The sequence below is a fragment of the Stylophora pistillata genome, chromosome 3 (genome assembly GCF_964205215.1).
Source record: "Stylophora pistillata chromosome 3, jaStyPist1.2, whole genome shotgun sequence".
Taxonomy (NCBI): domain Eukaryota; kingdom Metazoa; phylum Cnidaria; class Anthozoa; order Scleractinia; family Pocilloporidae; genus Stylophora; species Stylophora pistillata.
Genome location: NC_142521.1, coordinates 46,087,612 through 46,100,188, shown reverse-complemented (window position 1 = coordinate 46,100,188; position 12,577 = coordinate 46,087,612). Strand labels below are relative to the sequence as shown.

Genomic DNA, 12,577 nt, shown 5'->3' with positions numbered 1-12,577 from the left:
AGAAATTCTACAGCCTGACTAAAATTGATCATCATGCCGTAATTAGTAATCTCGTTGCTGATACTTTCCACCAGTTTAGATATTTTCTGTTGACTGCCTTAACCAAATTATCAGCTGTCTTGAACTCAGTTGAGAAACTAAGCCATCATGTTGTTGTTAAAATATCACTTTCCGCAACAATCCACACTCCCAGACATAATTAGTTGGGACAATTCAGTGAGCGACGTCTATAATGTTCATAATCCCTTCCAATTTTGTTAATTGCAATGCGCCCATGCCATCTTGCAGACCAACACTGAAAGGAGCATGGGATCTGAGGCAGTAAGTGTTCCATCCAAATGTCCCTGGAAGTTCCGGTAACACTCTACCATCATTACCTGTCCACAGACGTCTCGCAAATATACTCTTTTGTTGGAGACTATCCATAGATAACCTGAGTGAAATTCAAATTTCTCAAAGCCCGAATTAAAAGACTTCCTTTTCATGCTTTCACTATCTCGTGTTCTTTACTTACCAATATATTTATTCATTTATAATTTTTTTTTTTCCTGAGAAATCAACCACGCGGCTCTTAGGAAAAAAATTAAAAAAAAAATGTCAAGGAAAAAATAGAGTTCAGCAAGGGTGACTACCGGTCTAAGCTCTCGGGATGAATCAATTTTAATATTTATTTGTAAACAGTCTCCCATACGGAATTCGAATTTGATGTGCATTATTTCGATTCTAGAGAATGAAACACAAAAGCAAAAACAAAAAACAAACCAACAAAAAATCAGAGATAACTACAATTTGTTTTGGCAATGTTTTTGAGTCGAGCTGAGGTAGTTCGGAAACGAATGAATAAAAACGTCCTTAACGACTTTTTTTTTTTTTTTTTTTTTTTTTTCCATGTTTAAAACTGTCGGATTCTTTATTCTCGATTCTGCATCAATTATTAAAAAGTTAATTTCCACGGAGGCAGAATTTTAAAATATCAGCGTTTTTAACCATCGATAGCAGAGAACAATAGTATTCTCTGATTTGGAACAAATCCATTATCACTAAAGCAGAAAATTTTTTAGAGACCCCAAGCTGCTTGGTGTAAATCACATTTAAGAAGATAATTGATTTCTATTTTTACCAATGATAAAACATCTGCACGAGAAGTTTAAAATCTGAAGAACCTTTTAAAACCCTTATAATGCTTTCAGCATAAAGAATTGGCGGTTTGCTTTGATGGCGACTATTGCCGGACGCACGTCTTTTACATCAACTTGATTCATAAACTTGGTATGTAAAGTCCCTTCTCGTGACATAATCATTCAGAAATTGAAACCACGAATTATTGGAGATTTTATTTCATCTTGCTACAGACCGTCTTCTGCTCTTCTATCCGTTAAGAAACCTGCAGGCTACTCCATAGGGGTAAGTATGATAAAAGGCTAACTCAGTTTCAAAACAAAGTTGGCAGGTATATTTCTTGAACGAACGCATAAATAAACGTCAGATTTCGTCTGGCCGGTGACACTTATAGGCGCCCTTAATTCAATCCTGACAATTCATACGGTTCCTTTTTACTCCTAGGCCTCGACATGTGTTCATCTTTGCAACGAAATATGAATTTCATCAGGAACATAATGATGTTCATAAATAATAGCTATCTATCGGTCTAAAGCTTACTTTTACCCCTCTATTGCTAGCAGATAATTTGTGATAAAAGCTTTTCGTTTTTTGCCTAAGGCTGAATAAAAGCATAAAAATAAAAATAAATAAAAATTTGCAATAAAACGCACTACCATGGGGTCTCTTTCACAAAAATGACCATGCTTAGCTAAGTGACCACATAACTTAACTCTTTAAATTTCGTTTTCGTTGTCATGTTCACTACACCTTTATTCGTCATCACCCGAACAAGCTACATAAACTAAAAATATATATACATATATATATAAAGATATTAGTAGTAATAGCCCTCACATGGTCGCCAGACGGTAAGAGAAAGGTGGCCACGCCCAAAATAACTTGGAGGCGATCGATTGAAAAGGAAAGAAGTGAGGAAGGTTGGAAGTCGTGGGAAGAAGCGAGGATTATTGCAAGAGACTGGGACCGATGGAAGAGTAGTATCAAGGTCTTATGCGCAACAGAGCACGAAGCAGACTGATGATGATGATGATATATTAGTAGGAATATGAGCTATGAAAGAAGTAAAAAAGTTGCAAGACCTGTCAGGATTTGCCTGTAAACTAAAATTTCAAACACATAATAGAGGAATTTTAATTCCCCTAAAATACGACTTTTGTACGCTCTTATTAAATTATTCAACTTTTCTCAACAGATAGACGAGTTATTCATTTTACCACGAAAGGCGGAAAAGAAAAGGAATCAGTTCTATAGATGCTCCCAAAAACTGATTGCATAATCTGGCTAACTGTTACACTAGCAGTGGCGATTGCCAAAGTAACTCTTAATTTTATCACTATTATCGTTTTTAGAAAGCATCGTAATTTTCGCAACCGTAGTGCTTACTTGCTAATCAATTTGGCCGTTGCAGATATGCTAGTAGGAGGATTCTGCACAATTAACGAGTTTTATTTTTATGGATGGTTTTGTAACAGTTGGAGGTCTTCTTGGCCGTACTATATGTCACTTATACGATTAGCCGTTTATTATACCTTTCTTATTAGTTCCTTGACAAATATCACTGTCATTTCCTTAGAGAGGCTGCATGCAACACTTTGGCCGTTCAAACATCGTGTTTTGAAGTTATGGATTTACAAAATTATAATCACTTTTGTTTGGATTTTAGGCGGGTCCTTCTCATCTGTTAATGTGGCTCTTATAAATTTTGGAAAATGGTCAGGTTTCTTTTATTTCTGGAACTCATTCAACGCATTTTGCCTGCTTATAATTTTGTTTTCGTATGCTCTGATTTTTTTCAAGGTTTATTTTGGACCGCAGGTCTTGCACCGTGATGCTGCCAGTAGAGAGGGAAAACTTACAGTGACTTTGTTTATCGTTACAATTCTCTCACTATCCTTGTGGCTTCCTTATATTGTAAACATCTTTTTCAGTTATTCCACTAATTATGTTACGTCGTTACCTGGATTTACATATTTCCACTTAGAATCCTCTTTCATTCTCTTTTTTCACACCAACTCTCTTGTCAATCCTATCTTATAGCTGATTAGAATACCCGGCTTTAGGAGAGCTGTTATTGCCTTATTTAAATCACGACGTCGACGACAAAGACAGATTCAAGTTTTTCCTCTTCGCGAAGTCTAATTCAGAGGCTGTGCCTCGTGAGTCCACTACATTTTGACGACTGAGATGACGAATATCGTTGTCGATAAGAGTACAGACCACACTAAACCACTGTTAAACTGATTTCCTGAAGACTGCTTGAAAAAAGCTCGAGTTTAGTTATTCAAATTATACTTGAAATCGTTTGACTACCTGTGATGACAAGTGTCGTTGTCAAGTACAGACTACGCTAAACCACTGTTGATTTGCTGATTACTCTTATTTTTCTTAGTGATGCTTAAGTTGAAGATCAGCGGCATTAAAATCTATTCTTCTGACGTTTTCGTACTGACAGGAATTATATCTGTTAAGCTATGAGGTAGAAATGCATGAGAAATGTGATAATAAAACGCCTTTTTCATTTTACTTCCGATGGCGACGTTAACCTTCTTCTCATGTATGGCCAAATTCTCAATGCAAGTTTTCAAATTCTCAAAGTTCCATTATAGGAAGCCAAAGTGGGAATTATTCCACCATCGTCATGTAGAGTTTACTTTTATCCTTTTGGAAGAAACCGACAGCTCATAAACATTTAAAGTTTAGTTAATTGCTCGGGTTCAGCGAGCATCAGTTTACCAAACAACTATGGTATAAGGTGACCTTAAAGACCATTTACAATTTATGACAGATCAACATATTATATTTTTTTTTTGCATAATCACTTTACAGACAATTCCTACCCTATTTATTGACTTTGTTATATAGTCATCCCTTTTAGTGAATTGCGACCAAATTGCGTTCGAAACTTCAACTTGTGCAGTACGAACTCGCTTTGTGTATAGGAAACACGAAAAGCCTCCCTTCATTTCTGTAAGCTCAATTTATCGTGCGTTTATCAAAAAGTAGACAAACCAGCCAAAGAAAACAAAGGCTTTGACGCTCCAACGACGGAACTCAGTGTACCCTTCTTAGAACGAAGGAAGGCTTGGATATATTCCGCCTTTGAAAGTCTTGGTGTCAGGTAAATATTCACTTGCACTTTATTGTCAGCTGGCAGAATTCTGTTCAAGATGTGATTTCAATTGCCTAAGCTCGAGTCAGTAAGCATTTCTTCAAAACGGTACCATCTTACAGATTTAACATGACAATTCTGTACTCCGAAAAACGACCTGGTGACATATCGAGAAGAATGTCACTTTTAGAATAGATTAGGATCAGTTCGCCTGTTCAACAAAGAGGTTACAAACGAGTTCCTCTGTTTGCCACCTCGAATATATGCGCCTTCACTATAAAGTTATTCTTGAGGCAGTTTCTTCTCCTTAAGATTTCTTTCTATAGATTTTCTTCTATTAGCAGACCTTATCATCATTGCAGCCGTTTGTTTATCTTGTGAGAAAAATCATCCGCAAGTAGTGAAATTATGAGAAATCTTCTTCTAGGGCCTGAAAAACTAAGTACATAAAAAAATTAAGAAAAAAAGGTAATACTAGGTAAAAACTAACAATGTGGTTGAAAATCAAAGCGATCGTGGCATTAATAAACAGTACTTGAGCAATAGTGAGAATAAGGCCTGAAAAATTTCAGGCCTGTATGTAATTTAAACCCATGACCACTTGCAATATTGGTGCAGTGCTCTACCAACTGAGATAACAAATCAACCAGGAGCTGGTCGCTATGATGGTTCGTAATGCGGTTTTTATCGAAACCTGATTGAATATTGCATTGTTGTTCTGTCAGAACAGGTGCTTTTCTTTCATTTGTTCTGTTCATTTTATTTGTGGTCTGTTTATCAAAAGGGTATTCTTGCAAGATATAAGGACTCAACCGTGACCCGCTCGCATGAATTTTAACGCGTGGAACGTGTTCTGGCGCTGGTGTTTTGGAACATTAACGACATTGATCGTTTCTGGAAATACTCTAACTGTTTGGATATTTCATGAACAGAGACATCGCAAACGTGCTTCTTATCTGCTAATCAGCTTGTCTGTTGCTGATTTACTGGTTGGTTTGCTTTCCATTCCCCTTTTGATAGCTTCATATGAAACATCCTCGGTAACAGTACGTAAAGTATTCTTCCTTGTTGACGTTTTCACAGCCTTAGCTTCGATCTACACCCTTGGCGTCATTTCCCTCGAGAGGATGTTTGCCGTTGTCTGGCCTCATCGTCACAGAACTATGAGACTTCGTGCTTACATCTGTGCCATTGCCACACCGTGGGTCATAGCAGCAATAACTGCATTTTTATTATTTACTCTTAAAAAGTTATTAATAGGCCTTCTGATTTTTTGTCCTGCAGCGCCTCTTTTAGTAATGTGTAGAGCATATTATGTTATCTGGAAGAATCAAAGATCAGCAGTGGGTATACAAAATCATGTCGGCTTAAGAGAAGCGAGATTAACTAAGACTTTATTTTTGATAACAGGAGCTTCTATTTTCGCTTGGCTTCCATTTCAAATTCTTAGTGTATTGACGTATTTGGGCGTGACTACAAGTTTTCCTTATTTGCAATTGATAACATTAATCGTCAGGGTATTACAATTTAGCAATTCTCTTATTAACGTAGCAATCTATCCGTTCAGAATCCCAGAGTTTAAGAATACCCTTTGGCAGATACTCTGCTGTCACCGTGATTTCCATAGTTTGATCCATCCGCTGGCTGGGTCTGGGTGGTCAGTTAGATCCCTTTTACGACTTCCAACCTTAGTTTTTCCTTCAGAGAACCTTACTCAGGAAAGCCCGGTTTGATTTGGAGAAGAAATTAAACAAATAGTTCATACCATTGACAACATTCCGATGAGAATTATTAAACCCACTATTGACATTATTGACATAAGAGAGATAGCAAGGAAGACGTAGCCAATTATCGTCCTATTTCACTTCCGTCCGTCCTGTCCAAGATTCAAGAAAAATGTGTCCTGATACGTCTTCTCCCACACATATCTGAAACTCTCTTTCCTATGGAACATTGTTTCATCAAAGGACTTTCGTGTACCACTCAACTGCTTCAAGTCTTTCATGAAATAGGCAGTAATCTCGACAAAGGATTGGAAACTGACATCATTTACCTTGATTTCTCAAAAGCTTTTGACTCCGTTTGCCACCAAAAACTTCTGTCAAAGCTACACTACTTTGGGGTTGACGGCCCTCTACTTAAATGGTTTGAGAGCTACTTAACTGTAAGGAAGCAGCAAGGAAGTGGTAACTAAAGAGAAAGATCTTGGTATCACGATCACAAAAGATCCAACCTGGAACCATCATTTAACAGCAATTGTCTCGAAAGCCAACAGAAAGATAGGATTCATCAAAAGGAACTGCTTTTCCTTACTGAACACTAAGACATTAATTTTGTTATATACATCTTTAGTGCGTTGTTATTTCTGTTACGCACCTTAGGTGTGGGCCTCTCAATCCATAATCCAAGACCTTAAGTTAGTTGAAAAGACTCAAAGACGTGCTACCAAGTTTATTTGCAAATCAGACACCCTTAGTTATAAGGATAGGTTACTGCGGCTAAAGTTATTACCGCTTAATTATTGGCTCGAGTACCTCGACCTAGTTTTTTTTCTTTAAATGCATGTCTGGTGATATTAACTTAAACATTCACAATTGCATTCAGTACTGCAATAGCATATCCCGCCGTGGCAGCTCAGGCATTTATCATGATACGCCGCCTTTCAAAACTTGTTTGTTTCGCGATTCCTTTTTCAACCGTCTAGCTAATTTATGGAACGCCATTCCCGATAATATTAAGTCACAAGCTTCCATTTCTTCTTTTAAAAATAAGTTAAAGTATTTCTTCTTTGAAAGGCTTAAATTGGTATTTGATGGAGACAACATTCGTTCATATAAGTTATATTGTCCTTAATGTCGTAGAGTTAATCGTATGAATATTTGTAGTTGCTAATTGTTGTTACTTTTTCTCTTTTCTTATGTAAAAAAAAAAAAAAATTAATGGTTACTTTGGGTTGCGATTGGTTTTCCACCTTTCTCTTTCATACTCGGGGTTGAGTTTGGGTGTTGATATTTTATAGGGGACCTAGAGTCCTATTATATTATCACCTGCCCTCGGGCGAATCATGAAATAAATAAATAAATAAATAAATAAATTATTGTTGAGCCCTCAACAAAGATTTTTAATCTCTCTTTACAGACTGGGTGTTTTCCGGACACCTTTAAAGTAACGAAAGTTCGTCCCATATTCAAATCTGGTGATCCAGAAAGGGTTAAAGTTAAGGCTAGGGAGTTTTTTCGTCCTATTTGCAGATGACCCTAAATTGTAATTTTATCTAGTTTAAGTATAGATTGCTGTGAAATAATATTATTAAAGTTATCATTTTAGATTGCTAAAAACAACTCTAATTTATTTGTGTGTGCGTGTGTGTGTGTGTGTATGCGTGTGCGTGTGTGCGTTTGTGTGTGTGTATGTAAGTAGCAACTAAATAAATAAATAGATAGAATAAATAAGTAAATTTTTTTTCGTTCCCTGGTCTGCGACTAACATACCGAAATGCATAATTATACATAATAATGAATTAAAGTGCGCTGGGTTCTATTTACTTTTCAACTGTAACTATCAGAGTGGGATTGAAGAAAGGCGTAGAATTAATTACTGCGTACGATTGACAAATTTTTTTTCATTCTTAGCATGAAAAAGAAAGCACATCTTAATTCTTGTCACCTTCCCTGTCACGCATATACTACATACAGGAATTCTAATTAATCGTTTTCTTTAGAACTGGGAAATACATCGAAAAATATTTATGAAAAGTCTGATTTGGTAATATTCTCCCTTTTTAACGAATTTTAAAAATGCTCAGCTATGGAAAGTATTCATCTCCACGTGCTCGAGTTGGAAAAAACAATAAGGGTGGGTTCATCGAAAGCTCCTTGATGAAAATGAAGACAAATATTTAGATAAACGTATATTTTGTTATAATTAACATTTGTGTGAAAACTACAATCAAACAATATAGATGAGATAACATGATGATTCGTAGCCGAAAGATGAAGAATTCGTAGGTTCTTCGTTCAAATTAATTTTTTATTCGTTATCTTTCTCAAGCCGTCAAGTAAAAAGTGCGCACTAAGAGTGCAAAATAATTTTTCATTGGGATCAATGGATGCACTCGGACTGTCAGTTTCAGTTGTAACCCGAATCATGCGATTCCGTCAAATTACATTGTCACTGCGCTTAAGGGGCCGACCATTTAACTTTTGAGGGGGAGGGGTGGGCGATTTCTGGTCATTAAGAAATTTTTTTTTCTAGCAATCTGCTGTGCAGGATATCTTTTCCGTTCTAAATGCCCTTTTTCTATTGTTACATTTGGGCTGCATGCAAGTTTTTTTCTTCTATCAAGCGCTTGCAGGAAATTTTTTTCAAAATCACCCACTCCCACCCTAAAGAGTTAAATGGTCGGTAGGCTTTTGTACATTATGCTTTTGTTTCCCCACTAAAATGCTCCACCTTAATGCTCCATTTTTCCCACTAAAATGCTCGGTCTCCCCCAAAAAACTAACTTTAATGCTCGGATAATGCTCATTATACAAAGGTTTTTTTAATTAATTTGAAAGTTTACACTTACGTACAAGTGTTGCAAGTAACGACAACGTATGCAGGTTTATGTTTTCTTCTTAACCCGTGTAACTTACACGGGTCACGAAGAAAACAAACATGGCCACCTTTTGAGTCTTGAAAGGTAAAACCGCTGACTTGTCCTCAGTCTCTACTCGGCTGTATTAGGTTTAGTTCATTTCTATTTAATTTTCTCGCAAAAAATTAATTTTCCGGGAAAATGCCACTAAAATGCTCAAATAATGCTCAATACTTTTGCCTCAGTAAAATGCTCGAAAAAATGCTAGCATAATGTACAAAAGCCTAATGGTCGGCCCCTAACACGTAAAAGAACTTTAACAACAATCAATCAATCAATAACTCAATAAATCAGTCTTTATTTAGCCACGGAATCCTTATCACTAATAAGTGGTCTTCAAAAGAGCCGTGCACATTTAACTAAGACTTAAAAAATAACCTTTAATAAATACTGAGATAGAAGAATCTTATACTCCGTTCACACCAAAGCTTAAACATGTTTTAAACTTCTTTTGATAAACATATTTAAGAGGACTAGCCGTTCACACTGCGGGCGCGTTTGAGAAAACGCGTCTTAAACCGTGTTTAACAAAACTACCTCGTCGGGTAGTTTAACAATCGTGTTTGATAAAACCTATCCAAATTGGCGACAGAAACCAAAACGCGCGGAAGAGTTTGGGAGCATAAAGAAACCCTCCTGTTGCTTGAAAAGTGGAGAGACGAGAATATTCAGCTTAAGCTAAAATCATTTAAACGAAAAAAGACTATATGGCTAGAAATTGCGGCATATCTTCGAGCTGCAGGCTACGAAGACAGAGACGACAGCAGTTGCAAGACACGAATTCACACTCTGATAAGCGCGTACAGAAGTTACAAAGACGAATGCACCAAGACGGGAAATGCCAACCAAAGAAGAAGCCGGCTTTCTTCAACGAAGTGGACGAGCTATTGTCGGACAAGCCATGTACAAAACCAAAGGTGATTATAAAGTCCGCAACAATTTCCATTGATGGCGACGGTGATGGAGAAAAAACGAAAGCAGAAAACGTTGAGCCGAACGTAAACATCCCTGGCAGCAGCAACGAAAGGTCCGAAAACCTTGAGAAACCTTTTAACTGTGTGACAGCGGTGACAGGTAAGAGTTATAAAATGCTCTCTGATTGGAGGGCCAGACAATACAATGGTGTTCAAAAGCAACATCTATCGTCGTCTGTAAAAGTAACGTCACAACCCAAAAACAAGAACTTTATTTCAGTGTCAAAAATATTTAGCAGCACAGGCACAAGCTAATATTGGGGACAACAGTCTAGTTAACAACAATTATTAATCTACAATATAAACTCTAAAATCTGACATCTCAAAAAAACTAACAATCAATTCAATCAATACGTTTGGAGAGTTTTTGAATGCGTACAAGGAGATAAGAGACAGGTGTATCCGTATATTACAGTGTAATATTGAGATAACTAAACCAAAAGTCAATTTATCATATTTTATGTCTCTCTTGGCTTTCATGTTTAAGCAACCGTTTGAAGTTTTGGCGGTCGCCATGTAACTTGTTCCTTCAGGTGTAACGGAAGCCGATGAAACAAAGAAGCCAGTATACCGTCAGTCGGCCGTCTTAAAGGCAAATAAAAAGAGGAAAACCGCGTCTGATGTCTTTACAAAATTTGACAAAATGTTTGAGTCCTTTATGGAGTATCAGCAAGCGACTGACAAGAGCTTCATCGAAGCTGAAGCGGCAAGAGAGAGGCGAGAGGAAGAAAGAGCGGAGAAGCGAAGAAAGGAGGATCAAGAATTTCTCCTGAAACTGGCGCAGGTTCTGCATAAGTAGAACCTAGTAAATACCGGCGTCGGTTTCCAGTTCGGTTTTGTCATTTTGTGCGAGCCGTTAGAAAAAAATTAGACCATTCCTTGAAATTATATTTCTTGTTTAATTTTGACGGCATTATCGTTAATTCATTCGCTGTAGTTGTGAAGTTCATTTATTTGTTTAAGCAGGTTGATTAGTTGGCAGCTGTAATAGCTGATGTGGACCTGCTGTCCTAACCCACCCATCCCACCCCAGGGGAGGACATCCATCACACAGTAATCTCGTGTGTCTCCTGCCCCAACCCTGCAGGAGACGGGACCTCTATTTATTCGTCCCTATCCGAGAAGACTAGAATATCTAACCATTTCTTGATGTTATAGAAAGGTAGCAAATTCTTCTCATTTATTTTAAGACCTTGAATGTTGGTCCGGCCGGGGCTCGAACCCTCGACCTCCCGCACTACAGTCCAGCGCTCTATCCATTGAGCTAACCGGGAGGCGTGATTCATTGCTCAAATGATTTGGCTCATATTTTTAAACGCCTTTTTCAGCACTATTTAAATATCAAGCTTGGGTTTCCTAAGCCTGCTTTTAATGTTGGACGGATCATGCAGTACCGTGGCCCATAAGTGCAAAACACAACACAAACACTGAAAACACAACACACACATACTGAAAACACAAAACACACGCTAAAAACACCACAAACTTATTTGAAACACAATGCATTTATCTGAGACACAACTAACAACACAACACAAACACTGAAAACACAACACACACAAGCTGAAAATACAACACATTTACCTGAGACACAACACATTGTGTTTTGCACTTATGGGCCACCTACACAACACAAGCACAGGAGAGTGTGTTGTATTTTCAGTTTGTGTGTGTTGTATTTTCAGTGTTTGTGTTGTGTTGTTAGTTGTGTGTTGTACGTGTTTCAGATAAATGTATTGCGTTTCAAATAAGTTTGTGGTGTTTTTAGTCTGTGTTTTGTGTTTTCAGTTTGTGTGTGTTGTGTTTTCAGTGTTTGTGTTGTGTTTTGCACTTATGGGCCACCGTAGGGGGTCAGACATGGGATTCCCCCAAGAAATACGCTTAATGTTATGTATGTGTCTATTATTGAAGAATTTCCTACAGTTTTTGTTTACCTACTAAGAATTCCAGTGATTTCAGTACTTATTCCACATTATTTTTCTAAATCTAACTCCCATGGAAATTCCAATATTCCTCAATTTACAAATGTAGTAGTCAATACAGAATCAACAGAACTTTGCTTATTTCATGTGCAGGAATTGCAATTCATCAAGAGTCCACCTCAAAATACAATGACGATAATGTATATGTTGTAGTTAAATTTCATACTTGGTTCAAATTTTATTTTCTTTGTTTCAAACTCATTATCATACATTAACATGAACAACAACAACAACTTTATTAATCCATAATTTAGGAATTACAGCCATTTGTAAAAAACTGATTTGATAAACTTGTTTAAGGGTTACCAACTCCCTGAAATAGCTAAGTAGCTAAAAACACCAGAGAGCTGAACATGACCGAGAACAAAGGAAAATAAAATTTGAACCAAGTATAAAATTAAACTACAACATATACATGCCTATAAATTGTATATATATGTACAAGAAATCACATGAACTAACCTGAGTACAAAAATAAGAATCAAGTTCTGCTTGAGTGGGACACACAAAATTCTTACACTATGGAAACTGCAATTTATGGCGTTCTTGTTACTCCCTGAAAATACACTTGATTTATAATATTATCAATCATACGACCCAGTCAGAAGTGTTGAATGTACTGTAAGAAATACAACCTCTTCTTACTGTTCTCAGCTGCTTGCAGGCTCAGAGAAAGTTTCAAATTCAGTCTAAAATAAATTTTCACGAGAGTTTTTTTTTCAAGTTACTGGTGTGTGAAAATTCTGTGAAT

At 36.9% G+C, this 12,577-nt stretch overlaps 2 protein-coding genes and 2 pseudogenes across 3 annotated transcripts in view; all 4 read left to right on the top strand.

The window, feature by feature from the left end:
* LOC148736417 (allatostatin-A receptor-like) overlaps positions 1 to 12,577 on the top strand; it is a 44,249-nt gene that overhangs the window by 11,694 nt on the left and 19,978 nt on the right. The window lies entirely within an intron of this gene.
* On the top strand, positions 1,267 to 3,650 carry LOC148736420 (uncharacterized; annotated as a pseudogene). The gene is made up of 2 exons (XR_015998818.1): positions 1,267 to 1,404; positions 2,315 to 3,650. The product of XR_015998818.1 is annotated as an uncharacterized LOC148736420 (transcript).
* LOC148736419 (histamine H2 receptor-like) lies at positions 3,994 to 7,919 on the top strand. The gene is made up of 2 exons (XM_088753586.1): positions 3,994 to 4,240; positions 5,016 to 7,919. Exon 2 carries the CDS (start codon positions 5,059 to 5,061, stop codon positions 5,962 to 5,964), a length of 906 nt encoding a protein of 301 aa, XP_088609712.1. The 5' UTR covers positions 3,994 to 4,240; positions 5,016 to 5,058; the 3' UTR covers positions 5,965 to 7,919.
* Positions 9,459 to 10,643, top strand: LOC148736418 (uncharacterized; annotated as a pseudogene).

Bases quoted from the DNA above. Each gene is read 5' to 3' on its own strand.
- LOC148736419 (XM_088753586.1), top strand. From the start codon at position 5,059: ATGAATTTTAACGCGTGGAACGTGTTCTGGCGCTGGTGTTTTGGAACA.